General features: G+C 26.8%; 1 protein-coding gene across 1 annotated transcript in view; it reads left to right on the top strand.

The window, feature by feature from the left end:
• The first annotated feature begins 2,563 nt into the window (after positions 1–2,563).
• LOC107174004 (serine/threonine-protein kinase 32A) overlaps positions 2,564–21,780 on the top strand; it is a 95,166-nt gene continuing 75,949 nt past the window's right edge. Inside the window, exons 1-2 of the mRNA XM_089223950.1 lie at positions 2,564–2,676; positions 12,605–12,702. Coding sequence (XP_089080076.1) covers positions 2,672–2,676; positions 12,605–12,702 — 103 coding nt within the window. The 5' untranslated portion in view covers positions 2,564–2,671. The remainder of the gene's footprint in view (positions 2,677–12,604; positions 12,703–21,780) is intronic.

The raw sequence follows: 21,780 nt of genomic DNA, 5'->3' as shown, positions 1-21,780 counted from the left end.
TTACTTCACATATCATGTATATCATGTAAAACAATATCAACATATTCCATTGCTTCGGTCAAGTTATAATCATAATTTACAGACTGTAAATTCTTACACAGTAGTAATCTTTGGGTATAAAGTACATAAGCTGTGATCATACTTATAACAAAGTTGACGGTTATAATAGTTTTTTTTTCAATTGTAAAGCTTTATATGACGTTTCAATATTACGTTTTAACTTACTGTAATTCTCCTAATGCATTTAAAATTGCTTTATAAAATTCTGTAAATCGTATAAGCCCGTCGTGATTTTCCATCCAGCGTTTCTCTCACATTGATGTGAGTTTGGTTCATTTAGATTCAGAAAACTGTTCTTTAATATATTTTTTTAATAATTCTGGTAGTATTGCATATAATTTTAAATACAATTTCCTGTCGGTTTATGGTACCAAAACAATTACGAATATATTGAATACTATATGAATGAGTGAGAGCTAGATTTAATGAATGAGCACTGCAGTGCGCAGAAAATTCGGCTGGATAAACTTTTCGAATAATGGTTTGCACTCCATTGAAATTCCCACTCATTGCTGCTACCCCATCATATCCTTGCCCTACCATATATTTCGAATCTATACCAAGAGTTATAACACTAATAAATTTAAATTAAATAAATAATAAAACTAAAAATGTATGGTGTTATTATACACTTGTAGGTTTAGAATGCATTGAGTTCAAGGATTCAAATATGTCCAGTTATAATTTAAAGTTTAGGTTCATATAGTTCAACAATGAACATATTTTTGTGAAGGTGAGAATGGATATAGAGAGGAAAAAATAAATATTCTATAAAATATTTTTAACGGTAAGATATTCAATATTATATAATATTATAACATTATATATTTTATTGGAGTTACTCGTAAGCTTTAATGATTTTCTCAAAAACAAAAGTGATATTTTAAAAACTGCCTCCTTTGGTATACAAATTGTGTTATTACTATCATCGAATATTTTAGTTGGATATCATGAATTTCTCATTTCCCCACAAAGTAGTGTTAAGAGGATGATGTCAGTACCTACACTTTTTGTCACTTGTACCTATTAATATAGAAAACTCGCGTTAAGCATTACTAATTTTTCGGTGTAAGTAAGTCACAAATTATATGTTGTATTAAAATAAATTTATATAAAATTATTAACTCAAAGTAAAAATATTTACTATTTCACCTTATAGGTTTTTAGTTATATTTTAATTACAAAAAAGTGATGAGCATTTTAAAATAAAATATCTTACAATTCATTTCAAAAATATTATCTAAAACCAACTAGGTTGGTCCTGTCAAACACATGATAGTAATTTTACAATTCGTGGTCAGAAAGAGAAAACTATTTGCGTGTATCTACCATTTTTACAAAAAAATTACCTTTTATTAATAATTAATATATAAGAGCTTTTTTTAGGATAAGGCAATTTTAAACTAAAAGTAAAAGTACCTACTTTAATACTAAGTTCAATATTCCGATATAGCTAAATATCTAGGTCTAATTTTCGATAAACGTCTAACGTGGGCTAAACACATTCATGCAACAAAAATTAAATTAAACAAACGACTCTACGCTCTCAGACCCATCCTTGGTAAATTCTCAAAACTATCCCTCCGAACTAAAATTCACATATATAATCTCCTCCTTAAACCAATATGGTTATATGGTATACAGGTCTGGGGCACTGCCAAAAAATCAAACATTCAAAAAGTCCAAGTATTCCAATCCAAAATCCTCAGACTTATTACCAATTGTCCTCCTTATATCTCAAATCACACCCTACACACAGATATCCATATTCCTAAAGTCACTGGAACAGCCAAGTTATTTTACTCCAAATTCAGAAACCGCCATCATAACCACACAAACCCTCATATTAAAAAATTACTATCCATCTCCATCCCTGGAAATCCCCCAAGAAGACTCAAGCGACAATGGCCTCGAGATCTTATAAATTAAAATCATTAATCATAAAATCATAAATAAATTGTAAATTCACGTCGAAGTGCCTTCGCTGGTTGGTTCTTCCCTCAAGATATTCAAGCTCATTAATTATAATTAAAAAAAAAAAAAAAAACCATAATTGATGCTTATTGTACTTTTTTTTTATGTACAGAGTGTATAATTTCTAGATTTAAAAAAAAAAAGTTCAATATTAAATTTATAAATTTCAATTATTTTTAATGGGATACAAAATATGTTGATACTTGTCTATTTTAAAATTATTATATTTTATTTTAGTGTAATCAGATTTTTAGTAAATAATTAATATTTTACATTCACGAGTTACATAATATTTTAAATACAATTTCGGTTTATTTGTTTATTATTTATATTGAAGAAACATTGTTTTTGGTACATTATCCTATTCAGTTATATTCTGACGTAGTAAAATATTGATCATTCATAGCATTACACGAAACAGTTATAAAATGTCAAATTAAATTTTCAAACATTTAATTTGATAGAGTTGAGTTAAAATGATTAAGCTCCTAATAAGTTAAATTATATAATACTCATGCAGTGTTAGTGTTTCCCTGTCATGGATGACGGTTTAGAGTGAAAATGGACACTGTAGGATAATTAATAAAACCCATTTCGCGTAAACTTTATAGAAGTTATAAGAATTGGATAAATTTTTATGAGGTAAGCTATTTTAATATTTTTAAAATATAAATAATTATATTAGATATTATAACTTTTCGTACAGCAATAACTCATACTTAGTTTTTATGACAGTCGATAATATAATATTAACTAATTAGATTTATAAAACTTCCCCATCCTTAATTATGTCTATGGTAAAGTAATATTTTTTCGATAGTTTGATATTTTTTAAAATATAATTGTTCAAAAAAAAAAAAAATGATATTATGTAATTTAATTGTTTCCATTTCCAGGAAATATATATTTGGATGATTCATGATTGCCTCAGTTTTTCCCAGAAATATTTCAATAATCCTTGATAATGGAAACTAAGATACGAACCTACTAACAAGTTAATTTTGAATTCATTATACACACAGATAACTACCGAAATGGGGGAGCTTTGAGAGTATTTCTTGTTTCAGTATCTGGGGAAAAGAGATTTCATTTTAAATAAAATCATTTTTATACGTTATCTATTTTGTATACATTGTTTATTTATTTATTATTTATAACTTGAAATATTCGTGTTACATCATATTATTCGATTTCCTCATTGAAAATATAACAATTTATCACAGATTGAATTTTTAAACGTAACGCATTATCAGTACCTGTAAAACAGAGGGTTATAAATTTCAAGATCAAATCTAATAACAGACTATATTTCAATACGTTAAACATTAAGTATTTTAATTATTTATAAGAGACATTTTTTAATAACACTTAATCGACACAAAGTTGATTTAAAAGTTATTGTCCATGATCTCAATTTATTTAGAGAGACAAAATTTGTCGTAATATTCATTTGAAATTTATTGTGTCATTAAGCTTATTGTTTTTATTTTTTTTTATTTTACAAATGCACATACACAATCTATACATTTTGCACAATAAGCGTATAAGATAAGAGTTAAATAAACATGGATTGCTTGAAGAAGAAGCCACCCATTAACCCATTAGTGGCACTTACTTACTTGACGTTATATTTAGGGTAATTGCGGGATATTTAATTTAAATGGTCACGACACCATTTCCTTTTGAGTCTACATGGTGGATTTCCAGGTATGTAGCTCTTTTATTAGTGGGTTAGGGTGATTTTCAAGTCTGTCGAAAAAAACGTTTGTAAAATAGTTTCACTTCGGTTACAACCAGTAGAATACCTAGATCATGGTTAAGCGTTATGTTAGAGACGTAGAAGGGAACGTTAGCGATTTTTCTGGTAATATTCTGAAAGACTTGAATTTTGTTTAAATTTGATTTTTTGGCCGATCCCCAGAGTTGTAAACTTGTAACCCGTATGTCCATATTGGCTTAAGGAGAGTTTTGTATACAAGTAGTTTTGTTTTTAAGCTCGTAAATTTATTTTTTGTTTTTAACGATCTAGATCGAGCGTTAAGGATCAATCTTTTAGCTCTTACATGTTTGTTCCAAGTTAATTTTTGGTCAAGGATTAAACCTAAATATTTAATAGCATTGAGTGGTGGGATAGGTATGTTATTAATTGAAACATTTGGGCAATGACCGTGTCTGAGGGTAAAAGTTGTATGAACCGACTTGGTGTGATTTACTTTTACACGCCATTTTCATACCATTCGGATTGTAAATTTAAATGAGACTGTAAATTAGTAGAGGCTATAATTGGATCATTATGAATTGAAAAAATTATTTTATCATCTGCATAGTCAGTAACAGAGGTGTTTGGAGTTGTTGGCTGATCAGAGGCATAAATGTTAAAGAGTAAGGGGGAGAGGATTGAACCTTGAGGTACACCGGCGAAAATTGTGGCTTTATTTGAAGTTGATGAGCCGTAACGTATTTGGAAGTGGCGATTTGTAAGGTAAGATTTAATTAAAAGAAAGAGCGGTGGGGGTAAAATATTACGAAGTTTGAACAGTAGGCCCTCGTGCCATACTCGGTCGAAGGCCTGAGATATGTCTAAGAAGACAGCTGTGCAATAGCATTTTTTTTCGAGAGATGTACTTAATAGCATCAACCACTCTATGGACTTGGTGTATCGTGTTATGTTTAGCTCTAAAGCAAAATTAAGCAGGAGGAAGTATATTGTTTTCAAGTATATGGGGAGACAATCGTTTTGAAAAATTGCCAGCTTAGTGGAAAATATGAGAGTCTTATGATTGCGTTAAATATGTAGGTTAGGAGCACTACAGATTAAGCTTATTGTAAAAATATTCGGGCATTTAACAGTTTTATCGTGGTCACTGATTATGTTTCATTGATATTTTCACGAAAAAAATGTGTGTAAATACGATTCATTTATTTTTATATAACGCTATGGTAAGACGGAGGTAGGTAGATGACAGAATACAATTCAATAAGTATGTAATAATTTTTGTTTTATATATATATTATTATTTAATTGAATTAATAATATTTTAACAATTATCAAAATATTATAATATACAATTTAAAAAAAGTCATGAAATTATTAAGTTTGTATGTTATTAACTTAATAATACATTATGTCTGTTATTTTTTTACACAGTGTATTATATTATACGTCATTTGTATTTTATAATTGGCAGAGACAGTATGATTTATTTAAATAAATAGTTGTGGTAGACATTCTTGTGACACGTTATGGCTTTTTAAATAACGCGCCAGTACTACAGTCGTCTTAAAACAGTAGCTATATCAATATATAACCTTTAATATACATTACATTGCACTTAAAGGTAAAAATCGATGAAAATAAATAAAAAGCTTTCGATTACTTTATACAAAATATAAACGATTCTTCATTTTTTCGTATCAAAAAGAAAATACTGTTAAAATCTATATTTCATAAAAAGAACTATATTTATAAAAATATTGATAATTTCAGAATTATTATAAAAATCGTAGTAATTCAAATCTTAAATTAAACACATGTATAAAATATATTGTCAATATGAATCACGAAGCTTTGACATTGAAAAGTCAACAGCTTTAAGTGGTCGATAACGATTGATCTATAATACCTAATTATTTATTTTTAGATTCTGAACGAAGTGATGAATGTATTGATTTTACAATGATGTGTTTTTTTTTTTTTTTTTTTGTGTCTGTGTACAGCATAACTAGTCGAAATAATGCTTCGATTTCAAACTTTGGGGGTGGTTTCCGATGTAAAACTGAAGGTCCTTGGTGCCTTATAGATGTCAAAAGTAAACATTTTCCAACATTTTTTTCAAAAAAAATCGAGAATAACAACAAAAAAAATGACAGAAAAACTGGAATTTTTACGCAAAACCAGTTTTCGACCAAATTGATTTTTTTATATGGTTATAATTCAAAAACTAATCACTGTAAATACTTGAAATTTTCACCAAATGTTTATGTTAGTGTTATATATATACAGTTTAATTTTAAAATTTTCAGTCAAATTTTTGACATTTTTGGAGTTATTTATAGACCACTGAAATTTTCGATTTTTTTGAGAATTTTTTTTTGAAGTATCGGTAAAAAAATGTTGGACGACCAAAAAAACTTGAAAATTTAATACATGGTTCCTTATAAGTTGTTCTTATTGTAGCCAAAAAAAAATTAAAAATCGTTAGTCACAATTTTTTTTTTATAAGCGTTTATAGTTCAAATTTTTACGAAATATGTCGAAAACGCGAAAATTTGCAAGTAATTTTGAAGTTTAAAAATCATAAAATTTTTTCCGTTTATAACTAAGGATTAAAAATATAACACTAAGTTTTCCATAAGTTTTCCTTTAAATAGCTATAGAGAAAACCTGAAGCGTCGTTATAGGAAAAATTTTAAGTGCGTTTGAATTTTAAATTTTTTCGAAATAGCGTAACGATAACGATATATCCTCAAACGATTTTAAACATTTGTTATTATTCAAAAAGTATAAGTCGTAGATACTTGAAAATTTTACCAGTTATTTAGATTGACATTTTCTTTACATGATTTAATTTTCAAAATATTTTGACTTTTTTTGAGGTATTTATAGACAACTGAAATTTTCAATTTTTCTGAAAAATTTTTTTTGAAGTGTTGATAAAATTTGTTCGGCCCAATAAAAATACTTGAAAATTTAATACAAAGTTCCTCATAAGTTATTCATATAGTGATTAAAAAATTACAAAAATACATAAGCACGATTTTTTTTTATTAGCATTTGAAGTTCAAATTTTGACTAAATACATAAAAATTACGGCAATGTTCAAATTATCTTAGATCGAAATTCATAAAAGTTTTTCTTTTTATACCTAAGATTTGAAAATTTTTAATTATCTATAATATATCCTAGACTGAAAAATCATCTTTGTTCAGAATCGTTTTTCGTATACAATGATACCTATCATTGCATTCAAATCTAACCTACTCTAGTCAGAGGTCCACCCCACCACCTAATGTACAGCAGAGCGACATCCACTTACCCGCTTTTTAAATGTAGTAACAACGCTGTACAATGATTATATAAACCTAAGCAGTTATACTAAATATGTTATACAACATAATTGATTTCTGAAATATAAACGAAATAACGTAAATGATAAATGTCTAGTTGAATATAAAAATAATAAGTTATTGGAAATATATTATGATTATTTTTTTGTTTTTCAACTAAAACAAGAAAAAGAAAACCTTAAGAAAATACTTAAATAGGTAATTTAGAGGCACATCATAATATCTAACTCTAAGTAATTTAAAAAAATAAAATATGATTTATTCGTGTAGGTAGGTACTCGTATTTACTTGTTACAATAATATTATCCTTTATTGCCAATTCAATATTAAAGTTGGCAATGGTAATGTCAAAACTGAAACCATAATATGTTTTGATATTTAAAAAAAAATTTCATAAATAGCTGCATTTATTATAACGTATTATCCCGTAGTCTTAAAACAAAAAATGAAATCAATCCTGTACATAATACGCATATAAATACTACTGCGTATTTATAATAATCATACACATCTTTGAAGCTGTCATGCTAACAAATTTCAATTAATCGTTCAAAACTCTCACATACAAAGTTTTAACATACATTTGGTTGAAACATTTGATCCCCATCAAAAAGATTTAATAGCGAGATAATAATATTTTGTCGCAAGTACTTTCGGAAAACGGGTTTTCTCATAGATTTGCGGTTGAAATAAAATGTATCAACAAAATATTATTTTCCATTATTTTTCAGTTTAAGTACTAAATTATGTGTTAGGAAAAAAAAAGAAATCAGCAATCTGTGTAATTTATTATCTGTGGATATGATAGTTGTATTCTAAATAGTGTAACAAGAAATACATCAAAGTTATGTTCCTATGCACGATTTACGACATTTTTACGTAATTATTATAGAAGACAGGGGAAATTGTATGTTTTTAATGTTCATAATAGTTCTGGCAGTCGAAGAGTAATAAATCATATATATACATGAGTAAAAATATAGTTTTATATTTTATAAAATATGGATTTACAATTGTATGGCTTATTTGATAAGGTTTTAAATAACGAAATATTATGATCACTTTTTAATATAATTTATTATAATGTATATACGCAATACGCTATACTCTATACATTATCATATAATAGATTAAATGTATTTTATTATTTCTACATTTTCGGGTTGAATATAATATTAGCTATTAGCCTATTATATAACTATATTATATTAGTTGGACCATTTTTAAAGTATAATTTATTTTGTTTGACAAACTATTACTATGGTAAAAAATTGATATTTTTAATTTTTAATACAGCATGGTTTTGTGATACTTAATGTATTTTTTTTAAATTTGTGTCCACAAAAACTGGCCCAAATAATAAACAAGTAATAATTCGATTTGTGAGAAAATTAGCCTTATTTATGGTGATGATTTCTGATTTATTCCTCTCTACTAATAATATATTCGAAACTTATACACGAAGGCGACAAGTGCACTAGAGAAACTAATAATGTGAAACTTGAAACTACAATTGCATAAAACTGTATCAGACACACACACACACACACACACACACACACACAATATATATATATATATATATATATATATATATAATAGTGGTTTGACTCTGTTCATATTGATTTTCTTGCGACTAATTTTATTTTCAGTTTTAGATATTTATTACAATATTTCTGTATTTGTTATGATTTGTTAAGATCATTATTCAAGTTTAACGTTGACAAATAACTTATTTTTTACTTATGATTTTTAAAGCATATTAGTTATTAATAAGTATTTTTTTTTTTAAGGAATAACATTCAAGGCATCGATATTTAGGTGCATAATGTATAAATGTATAATATAACTAGTAGATTCATGCAGATATTTAATTTAAATTTATTAATTATACTAACCATTAATAAGAGACTATTGCACGTACTTTCATTTTGTCATTTAGTATGAACAAATATTTCGTCAAATCAATAAAGAATACAAATAGATACAATATTATAATGTATGCATTATATCACATATTCACATAGGTACTTAATATGTATCATGACATCCATATGTGTGTTCCTAATTAAAACGAGTATAATATTTTATTTTATTTATATATTAGTATTTAATTATTTAATATTTTAAATTTATTTTATTAGAGCAATTTAAAAATATTTTTCTTTTTAGCTGTTTACTGAATTTAGTAAAAATTTACAAATATATTTTACTATTTATTTGAAGGTGTTGAGATAATGTAAGTTACAAATTATTTTTATTGGTTATCAAACCATTTGTATGAATATTATTACTAAATAATGATTTAAAATATTTAATTTAATCCAAAATCCAAGGTATGGCTTAGATTTCAAAGCAAAAAAGCAGTAAGTGGATTTCACTCTTCTGTACAGTAGGTTACAATTGGGTTGTTATGGATGGTATTAAATTTAAACTCAATGATATAATATCACTGTATACGAAAAAAAATTCTGAGGGAAGATGAATTGTCAGTATAGGATATTATGTTATGCTATATTAAATATATTGCTATTATTTAAATAAAAAATGTAGATTCCTATAAAATAAATTGTTGCGTTTTTCTTGGTTGATGTGAATTGCATAGGAGCCATAAAATGATTTGATAAATGAATGAGTTTAATTGATGTACTTAAAAAAAAAAACTGTGTTTGTATAGCTTTAAGATTTTTTTTTTTCGTAGGATTAACTATTTACGTAGAATCTTGTTTTAAATTTTAACCCTTAACAATAAAATTTAAAGGTTTTATAATTACAATTAAATACATTTTGTCAACATTTGAATTTTGAACTATAAATGGTTGTATAAAAAAAAAAAAACGTGCATATGTATTTTTAATATTTTCTAACTGCTATTATGAGGAACCTTGTATTAAATCTTCTAGTTTTATGCCCCAATGAATAACATTTTATCGACATTTAATATTTATTGAATAAAATTAAAAAAACGGAAATTTTCAAATGTGTATCAATAAAATTAAAAATAGTTGAAATATTTTGAAAATTGTATCAAGTATAATAGTTATAATTAATATTGTGAAAATTCCAAGTTTCTACAATAATTGTATAATGATTATAATTTGTTTTTGAATAACAACAAAATAAGAATATTGGTACCTAGAAAAGCTGAGTGAATATCCAATGTTGTCATTCAAATGCTCATAAAAATTTGATTCGACATTCCAACAGACATTTTTTATTTAATAAAAGTAGAAAAATTCATGAAAAATCTTGTATTGAATTTTTAAATCTTATATTTAAAAAGGTCAATTTTTATGAATTTTTAACTCAAAATATATTGCAAAATATATTTTATGCGATTTTTATGTATTTTGTCATAATTCAAACTTTCAATGCTTATTAAAAAAAATTGTGACTGTATTTTTAATATTTTTTTAACTGTCGTCGTGACAATATATTTGGAGCCTTGTATTAAATTCTGGAGCTTTTTTACTCTAGGAATAAAAATTTATTATCATTTATAAGAAAAAAACTTAAAAGATTGAAAATTTTAATTGTCTATAAATAACTTAAAACGATTTTTATTATTTTGAAAATTTGATTAAGTATAGAAAATGAAAATATAAATATCCAGTAAAAATCACAAGTCTCTACGATAATTTGTTTTAGAGTTATACCAATATCAAAAATTGTTTTTTTCAAAAGTTTATTTTGCGTAAATATTCACGTTTATACTTATATTTTTTTTTTGTTTTTCTCGTGTTTTCGAAAACTACTGGAAATTTAAAAATCGACCTCCTTAATGCACAAACTAGATTCAATTGTCAACCAGAAAATCTACTGAAGTTGAAAATCGAAGCACTTTTTCGACAACTTATCGTGTACAGAGTTACACACACGTACACACAAAAAAAAATATATATATATATATATATAAAAATACACACCATCATTGTAAAATCAATACATTCATCGCTCTGCTCAAATTCTTAAGTGTTAAATGATATCTTAGAGCTCTTGGAGCTCTCAAACATCATTATTAATTATTTCACGATGGTTTTTAAATCTCATAAAATGTATAAATGTATAATATAATCTATACAGGACAATATTAAATATGCTAAATACAAGAAGATATACTAAAATCAGCAAAAAAAAAAAATTAATGAATCATTATATTATTTATTTAAGACAGCAACACTATCGACATTCTATAGGTCGTCAATGATGTTAGTTATAAGATCTTTTCGTAAATGTCGTTCAAGTTTGACTGATTTCGTCACCTAAATATATTTTATTAGTTAAAATGCTAAAACAATATTATAACTTATAAGCATGCCTATTGTGATAAATTAGTATTTTGTTTTATGAATTCCTGGAGGAATCAACTTGTGTGTGATGTGGTCAAAACACAAAAAGCGAGTGACAACATTTTTGTTGATACTATTGTTACAAAATTTCCTTCAAAAATCTCTAAGAAAAAAAAACATATTAATAATATAATATCTTATACCTAATATTAATAGAACAAAATAAATTTTGCTTATCAATGTAAAAGTCAATGGTTTAATATAAGAGTATTTTTAATAGAATAATGTGAATAATGTGAAGATTATTCATACTAATGAATAGGTAATATAACAATCAACTTGAATAATTGAGCTGACAACTACTAAACACTTTTTTCCCCGGCGAGAAAGAAGGTTTAATATATTCGTACATATTTTATTTTTTTATTTCAGCCAATTACAATTAATTACAATCAAATAATTACAATACATCACATAAATAATAATTGTTATGTATACCAGTGTTTCTGTTTACTGTTATGCAGAGTTCATGGATATTATATTATTTGTTTTTAGTTAATTACTTAAATAATAAAAAATACGAATTAATTAGTAAAACAAAATAATAAACCCGTAATATTCGTGTATTTACACATCACACACATAATATATATATATATATATATATATATATAAACGACATAATTATAATTTATCAACAAGTAAATGATAGAATTTATTTAATTATCAATGTTATTTTATCTACAACCATTAGCATAATGAAATGTGTCTCTATAATGTAGCGAATTACCATTACCTATGTGTTTATTGTTGAAAATTTTTCATTTTTTTATTCAAAAGTATTTAAATTCACAGGCCTTTTGAGATATTTTACATAAATTTCGTACTTATACCCAAACCGAAGATCGCCATAACAAGTAGAATAATTAAAGTACTACACTTCTATTGAATACAAATATATAATCATTCATTCGATTGATTAAAGAGATAATGTTGCATCTCAAAAAGTTATTTCACAGTAAAAAAAAATGTCCAGTCCTTCGAACGATTAATTTGATATAGTAAACAAATAAATTAATATTGTAAAAGATTTTAATTTTAATTAATAATTATAATTTTTAAGAATAAAGACACAATTTTGTATTACTTTATTGGCCATATACTAAAATGTTGAATAAATTGATGAATATATGTATAGTATTTTTTTTATATAGGTTTACTCAAAATACAGTATATTATTCAAATACGATTGTTAAGATGGGCGTTGGTCATTCTAACAGACAGGATCGCTCGTGCCCTCTGGACGGTGATGGTGAGTGATTATAACTATTTACATCTTTCAGTATAATATTGTATAATTTATAAAATACCGAAAGTATCGTTAATTTGATGTATGATTTATGATTTATGGTACACACGTGAAACTTAATATTATAGTAGTGCCAGTAATAATTTATAGATTACGACCACATTACAAATTCAATTTATTTTTAAATAATTGATAGTAAGTTTTTATTCAGAAATTCATCGTAAATAGTCATTTCCAGTATAATTTATCGGAGACAAAACTGTAAATACAGAATTGTATGATTCCAGTGATTTATTATTCTATTTAAAGATAATCATGTTATATGGTATACTTAGTATTATCTGTAGGTACCTACTTTGATTTCTGCTTTATGTATTACGTAACGAGTTGGTGAAATATTGAAATATAACAACATTTGAAGCAATAACATGCAGTACCTAATGATGTCATAAAAATATAAGATTGAAAAAATTATATTTTTTATTGTTAAAAATATGATGTGTTTTTCCGTCGCATTTTGAGGCTGTAAAAATACTCTAATTTTCTACTTCACTATATTTTCTTGCAGGAATTGAATATATAGTTGGTATTTTATTTTTTTTTGGACATATGAGAGGGTCAAAAGGAAGTAAGTAAATTCTCAATAGTATGCAATCCAAACACTAGAGAGGTATAAATATTCGAAATAGTACAAAATCGGTTAAGCGATTGCTGCAATATTTCAAAATATATTTAATATAGTGGATTAACCCATCAGATTTCGCATGATGTTTCGTTTTTTTACGTGTTAAATTTGAAATATTAAAAAAAAAAGTCCTTTAGGTGAATAGTAAACGTTGATAATATTGTTAAATTGTTTCTATTTATTATTTTTAAGTAAGATCATAACAGGCATATTAGAACAGTAATATATTTTTGTGATATACCAGCATTAATTATAGTGTACTTACATCTCATAATAACATAGCATTCATTATGATGAAATGTCAAAATGCGAGATTATTATTTGTTCATTTTCATACTAGCAGCTTAAAATTATCTTTATAATACTTCTCAAGATTTTATATGATTATTTTGTTTGACATTTACACAATTTAAAAACCAATATTGACAGGCGTGGTAATAAAATGTCAAAAATGGGATTATGGCACTTGATAAGATATTATAACAGAGACATACCACATGTCTACATAGTAAGTAACTATACGTGTTGATGTTTGGTCGGAAAATAGTAATCCAATTTCGTTTAAATAATATGTTTATAACTAAGCATTGAACTATTTTCATAATCGAAGACATAAAATTTGAAAGTAAAAAAATATTCTAAACTGCAATACTCGCGTGCAAAACATAATATAGTGAACAACGATACGCATTTTGAATTATAATTGCATTATATTATTTTATTTTTACTGTGGTTTAAACCAAAAAAGTAATGAGTTAAAAAGTTTGTGATATTGCATAGTAAAGTTATACATATTAAATGTAGTTTTACGAAAATAATGTGAATTGAATTTTAATCGGAGTCATTTTGCACATTAATATAATGAAATTTCAAATAAAACTTTCTGGTACTATTTCGAAAAATATTTGAACCATGTTTAATGAATAGTGAAAAAATATGACTACACTATTCAATTAGTTGGTTCGTGGCTCGTTAAAAATGCTACATTCAATACTTCAGTTATGTAGAGACACGTCGAACTTTGAAACAGCGACTTGTCTCCATTATTAACGATCTGTCTGTCTGTCGACAGTGGGTACGTACCTGAACAATAAATATGTATTTTTTCTTATTCTGCTTGACCTTTTACGGGTAATTCTGATCCATAGATACAACCGTCGACTGCTTCCATCTGCCCAAATCATTCCCACCCCTAGTTATAATCTATTTTTTACTCATGATATTGCTAATCCTATATGAGCTTTGATGATCCTATCTCGCGGCTTCACGACAGATATTTGAAATGAATGACGAATGAGTAGCTCGACTAAGTCACGGCAAATTATTATTACCTGTTTATCGTTGTGGTTAGACAATATGGTAGAGATTATTTAAATTTAGTGTAGCTGTTCACTTGATTTGCGTGTTATTGGAACTTTGAGAAACTCCACATACCGATCCAAGTGGGAGACACATGGCTAAACGGTTTTTGTCAACATGTTGTTTTCAACTCGAGAACAGCAAACAATAACTGGTGAAAAAATCTTTTTCAATAAGTAAATCTGATTCTTCATTAGCATAATATGAGGCTAAACAGCAAGGAGTGTCATTTTTCAAAGGTTTTTGAATTATTAAAGATAAGACTCTAATTCAACGGAAGCTACTAAGATCTTGCCACACAGAACTTGATCTTCGGACTTCTAATGGCGAATCTGGGCTTTTTATTAAGTATGTGAATGGTGTTCTAAAAGTTATCTCGGGGTCAAAAAACGGAAACCTCTTCAGCGCCAACCAGATCCAAAGCCCAGCACTCGATGCACCCACTAGACTTAACAGTTTCTGGCTACTAATAGAACTGTAGAAGACAACGCATGAAACTTTCTAATGTAAGATTTAATGTTGTGGCCTTTAAATATTTGTTTATCAATTTAACCGATACCTGGCTTAGTAATTCATTTTCTGATTGTGAACTTGGTCTTTTTAATAATTATAATGTATATAGATTTGACAGATGTGAAGCAACTAGTACTTGCTCTCGAAGGGAGGGGGTCTTAATTGGTGTCCAGAAAGACATATTCTCTTGCATTGTACCCATTTACTGTTGTGTCGTTGAGCATCGTTTTGTGGGCTTTCACGTTGGATCTCTTTTCTTTATAATTTGTGGTGTTTACTTTCCCACTTCCTCACATACCTCAACTTATGAGTCTCGTTTATCTCTTATTGATTCCGATGTTTCCTAGTACCCTAAATACTCTTTTATCTTCTGTAGTGACTATAATCTGCCTGAAACTACATGGTCTGTAAATAGTGATAGTCTCCACTATAGTACTGTTCTCAGAGTTTCCTCGGTCCCTGAAGGATTATCAGAGCACAATATTTTCCTTAATTGTCGTAACTAGGTTTTGAATTTGGTACCTTGTTTATTAAAGCATACACATCCTAGCGTTTGTGGATGATGTAAAAGTATTCCATCTTAATATCGACACTCTAAACGACTTTCTATTCCTACAATATGGTCTGAATGCAATAATTGTTGTATTGGCTAACAAGCTTGGATTGGATTTTTATATTGCTAAATGTTACCATATGGCGTTTACTCATCTTAAATCCCCAATTAATTTTAATTATGCAATCAATGAGACTATTCTGCAATTACTTGATAAATCTGTCACTGATCTTGGTTTTGTTCTTTGTTCTACGCTTAGCCTAAATTTACATATTGAAAGTGTTTGCTAAAAGTAACTTAAAATCTTGGGTTTTATTAAGCGTATAACAACTGAGTTTAAATTAGCTTTTCCCCTTAAGGCACAGTACTGTTGGCTTATTAGGCCTATCCTAAAACATGGCTCTGTCATTTGAGATTCTAATACTGTTCAAAACACAATAATGCTTAAACGAGTTCAAAACAAATTTTTAAAATATGCCGGTCAGGTACTCAAAATTGAATACCCCCCTCATAATTATTTACCAGTACTCGAGTATTTTAAACAAAAATTTAGTAGCAGATCGTAGGCATGCTGATAACCTTAAATTTTTATCCAAATTAATAAATGGGCAGATTGACTCATCACACCTTCTCTCACTAATAATTACTTTAAATGTCCCTCCGCTCTTTACTCGTCAACACACCACTTTTAATTTACCTACCTCGTCCAATAACTATGGTTTAAATGAAAAACTTTAACGCTGTATGTTTATTGCCAATTCAGACCCCTCCTTTTCTATCTCTCAAAAATAATTATATATATTTATATATCATTATATTTCACTGTTGTATTACACCAATGTAATTTAATTTTATGAATATTGAATGTTAATTGGGTTCACGACCGTATTTTATGCTAAAAATAATACAAACTAAACTAAAATAAATTTATTTAGAACACTTGTATTTTAAAATATCAGCCAAATTAAAATAAAGTTCATAATAGATAGCGAATTGTTATATCTTAGTAACTATACATAATATTTATCAGGATGAATAATTCAATGAAACACATAATCAATATAATATGTATACAGGGTGATTTTTTTATCGAAGAACACTCATTATTTAAAAAGTATGAGTGTATGAGTATGAGTGTTCTTCGATAAAAAAATCACCCTGTATAGTTGAATCAATCACTTTAATCTTAGGATAACAACAATAATAATTATGGCAAAAATAATAATATGGGTTGTATTAAAACGCGTGTTTATTTGACCGTTTTAGTTATACTTACTATACAGTCTATACACATTTCATCAAAAAAATCATTTCAGCTGTCTGATTTTTTAGCTTTTATTCTTATTTATTATTTTTATTGTTACCAAGGTCGTTATTGTTGTTTTGTTTATTTCATTCGACCAATGGGCTATTCGCTTGTCGTTCAGTTTAGGAAAAAACACAAATCAATTCGTTTAACTTGAAACCACAATACATTTCGGTGACAATTAATGATTTTCATTAATAAGCACTATATATATATTTCCAGTAGCATTATATACAAGAGAAGTATTTCAAAATATTCAATATAACTATTATGTGTGATTGATATATTACGCTCTCGAAAATTACAATTTTGCTGGATACAATAGAACGGATCCTCTATGACATCCGTAATGCCCTTTCTGCAAAAAACTATATTCTAAGTGTATGGTGAGGATCAGTCGTACGCTCAATCTGCGGAAACGAACTGAATGCACGTATCGGCTGTATTTGCAAGCTCCCAGATGGGTGATCACCCGGGATTTTTAACAACATATCCTTGCCAAACATACAGAAGCACGTGTTACAGCCCTAACAACTTATAAGCCTACAAACAAAAATAACCCCTATTGTACCATCCCATACCTAACGGCCTATATTGCCGTGAGTTTCCCCTAAAAAAAATTCTACTAAGTCATCACTTATTTCATAATATTTTCGTGTTGGAGTACCACCGACTCTGCATTTACCTGGGTATTTATAAGCCACAGTATTTATTTACATCTACTAATATACGTCGTCAGAATATGCTAGTATTATATTTATATAATATAAAGTATTTTTACTTCGATGTTATATATTTTAATTATAAATATTTAATATTAAAATACTTCTCAAAAACCTTTTTAATTTTAACCCAAATATTCATTAACGATTTGATCGAAATATTGACGTTGAGTGCCATGGCTCATATAGTTGACATACTGATTGAATCGTGTTGAAAACTATTTTTATAGTATAATATTTTATCCCAGGGATCATCAAGGAAGGTCGACGATCCAATGATAGTTGAATGGTACCATTATTAGTAAATAATTTATTATTATGAATAACTATTAATATTAATACTAAAACAAATTGTTAATGAAAGTAAATACTTGTCAAACATATTTTGTATTCGTAATTGTAATGTTAACGAAGAAAATAATGTACAATAATAATGGTTCAATTAATTCCTTAACTCATTTGAATTCAAATATAATCAAAAACTATTATTGGAGACATTAAATCGTCTAAATTTGATAGTTCCGTTCACGCGTGATGCGATGACCAAGGAAAATATGCATCCATTTTTATGTATATAGATTTTTCTAAATCGATAAGCATAACAATGTAAAAAAACGACTAAACCACGCATTGTTTTTAATTGATTAACCTAAGCCACGAGTTTCTGAAGATTGTCAGTAATCACCAAAGAAAGCTAAGTGGTATGTAGTATAGGTTATTATTTTTGCCTTGTTAGATTTTATTTAAAAATATACCAATAGGTGTATTTTAATCATTTTATATTAAAATAAAAATAGTATAAAACAATACTTATATATTATATAAAACATATTTCAGACATATAAATAAAAATCATAAATTATTTTCACAATAATTATTTATAAATTAATATTGAATATTTTGAAAATCATGATATGTTTGGGAAACTTCAAATATTTAGAGTTGTTACAATAATATACGATAGGGATATTGGTGGTATTTCAAATCAAATAATATGTATATTAAATAACAGATATATTACTATTTATAACTTATACTATAATATTGTACCTACATGTGAATTTACTCTTCGATATTTTATTGTCAGTATTTATTTTTTAAAGTTGATTTAATTCAGTTTTTTCAAAACCAAATATTTTTTTTTTTTAATTCTTAGTGGTTCGATTAATGTATTAATTTTGCAATATGTTTTTTTTAAATTGTTTTAAGAGTTTATACACTTCAATATTTAACTTCGAGAGTAGTTCCTGGTAACATGTAGGTTAAGAGTAAAAAATTCCAAGTACTTACCTACTTTTTAAAATAAACGAGGTGGGAAAATGGACAAGATGCTAACTGTGGATACCCTCTAACTTGGGGGAGGGAGTTTTTTAAATTTTTAATTACCTGTAGGTCGGGATTCAGGATCTTTTACTTTTATAGAAATGTATATATCGTAGTATCACATTAGTGATATGTATACATAATATATATAAATTATAGGCACGGAAAAATATCATATAGATATAGACTTATGTCTGGTAGAAATTAAAAAAATAATTAATACACTATTGAATAAATATACGATTTAACTAATATTATATTATGTTCTTGTAAATAAGTATATTATATAACTGTTGGTCGTCGTAAATTAAAAATGGTATTATAGAAATTAAAATGAATACTTAGCATTTATGTTCTTAAAATATTTTTAGATAGGTATACGAAAAATAATGTTTATATACTCGTAGATGGTAATTTAAATAACTCGGGTAACTTGATTTATATCAAAATCGTACATTTAAATCGTTTAACTTACATTTAAATTCATATAAGTTAAAAAATATATAACATATTTTATATTTGGGCCGGAGTGGCGCAGTGGCCACGCAATTGACTGCTACTCACACAGTCATCGGTTCGATTCTTAGCGAAGTGCAAAAAAAATTTATGTGGTTTTACGTGATCACCAAATTTCCACGCTGTCGCCCGATTGAGTCATCCGGTTTCTAACAAGGTCCCACTCCACTGGGAGTGAAGACTGCACATAATGTCTCCTCTTGAAAAAGGGGGTAATATCATTTATATAGTGATATATACATAGATAAATAGATCACATGATTTCTCTACTACCCACATGTGATAAGCATTGATAAAAACCTAGAGGTCGTTTTAATGAACAAATAAAAAAATAAAAATAAATATGTTATATTCAAATTATCCAATATACTATTCATGTAAAAAATTAAATTTATAAAAAGTTATTGACAAACACGGTGTGGCATATTTTTGTAGTATAAATTGATGAACTGTTTAACAGTATTAAATATTAAACAATATTATAAAAATGCATGTGGGTATAATGTATCAGCCATATTATTATAAAACATAAAATATGTTATAATTATAACATAACATGTGGTACACGGAGGTATGTCTAAACTTTTAGAAATTATACATAGTTGTATTTAAAATTGAACCCAAAAACAAAATTATGTTTAATATTAATAGTTTATTACATAATAATACCTAATTGAAATTTCTTAGATATACATTTTACTCATTTGTATTATATTGGGTAAACTTTCCATGAATTTTCCTTAAAAATTGCACAATTCAAACATTTTTTTTTTAGTTCACTTTTCTATAATTGAAGACAAAAGTTAGAACACAATAAAAAACTGCCTATGCTAATATAATTATATAAAAATACACGTATACATCGCATACATCGATTTTATTTTTATTTTTTTAAATCATAAGTTTAAAATACAGTATTCGATCAGGTTAATAATATTATACCCAACAATAGATAATTTATTTAATGTTTCTTGTTTAAGTACCAGAGATTGTTGTTAGTAGCAACTATTAAAACTATCTGTGTTTCTTATAATACATCAAACGAAGAAAGCACTGAAAAACAAAGATTCTAATCTTTTTAATTCATTACAATTCCGTTTGCTCGCTGAAAAAACTTTATCTTGGACACCATTATCATTTATATCTCTTTGTTTTACAGAATCGATTAAACAAATTAAAACGTTTTCGTCTGGCATCCGGACGTGATAACGTATGTAGACGAAAACTGACGGAATTCCATTAAATTTGTCAGTGGACCATTTAATACTCCATAGGTTGCTCCTGCTTCCATATAATCATCCGATCAAATTTATTTGACCCTAAAACGATTATGGTTTAGTTTTAGTAAGAAAAAAAATCAATCCAAGATCAGTGAAATCGAAAATTACCAATTTATATACCTATTATTATATGACATTACTTGTCCTGGGTGATTTATCATCGCTTAGGCGGAATCGCTGAAGCTATAAGTATGAATTTTGGAAAGTAGTTTGTTTCGTGGTGTAGACACTCACTAAGATAGGATTTTTCAAAATTCAACCCCTGCAGGGATTAAAAGTGTTAAAAATTAAAAAAATTAAAAAAAAAATCACCTAGCCGGAACCACTTAAGGAGTATGCAATTGTCAGTAAAGTTCATTTTTTAATGAGAAACCCCCTTAAAACAAGATTTTTTAAAAATTGACCCCTATATGGGTTAAAAGGGCTATATAATATAAATAAGAAAAGTTGTTAATTTGATCAGTTTAATCTCTGGAACTATTTAACTGAGTTTAAATTTTTTACCATCAGAAAGCTATATAATCTCATGAAGCCTACAAGATAAGATAAATTTCCCTTAATTTTAATATTGCAAATTTGAGATTTTTAATAGAAATAATAATAATATTAAATATATTTTTGTGTATTATGTGGTTGCAATTTTAAAAATTGTTTCACCTTTACACAGCTAAAAATGCGATAAAATATTATGATTGAATATACTTTGAGTCATGTATATAAAATTACTGTGTTAAAAATCTTTTATGGAGATTAAGATAGGGTAAATCCACAGGAATTTGTCAAGAGAAGTTTTGATCATGTTTAGCCGGGTATAAACGACAAAT

This window comes from Diuraphis noxia, unplaced genomic scaffold, assembly GCF_037042655.1.
Source record: "Diuraphis noxia isolate RWA-SAM2 unplaced genomic scaffold, SU_Dnox_SAM2 contig0003, whole genome shotgun sequence".
Lineage (NCBI taxonomy): Eukaryota > Metazoa > Arthropoda > Insecta > Hemiptera > Aphididae > Diuraphis > Diuraphis noxia.
Note: the sequence above shows the minus strand (reverse complement) of the source record. Positions and strands in the feature narration are given on the sequence as shown.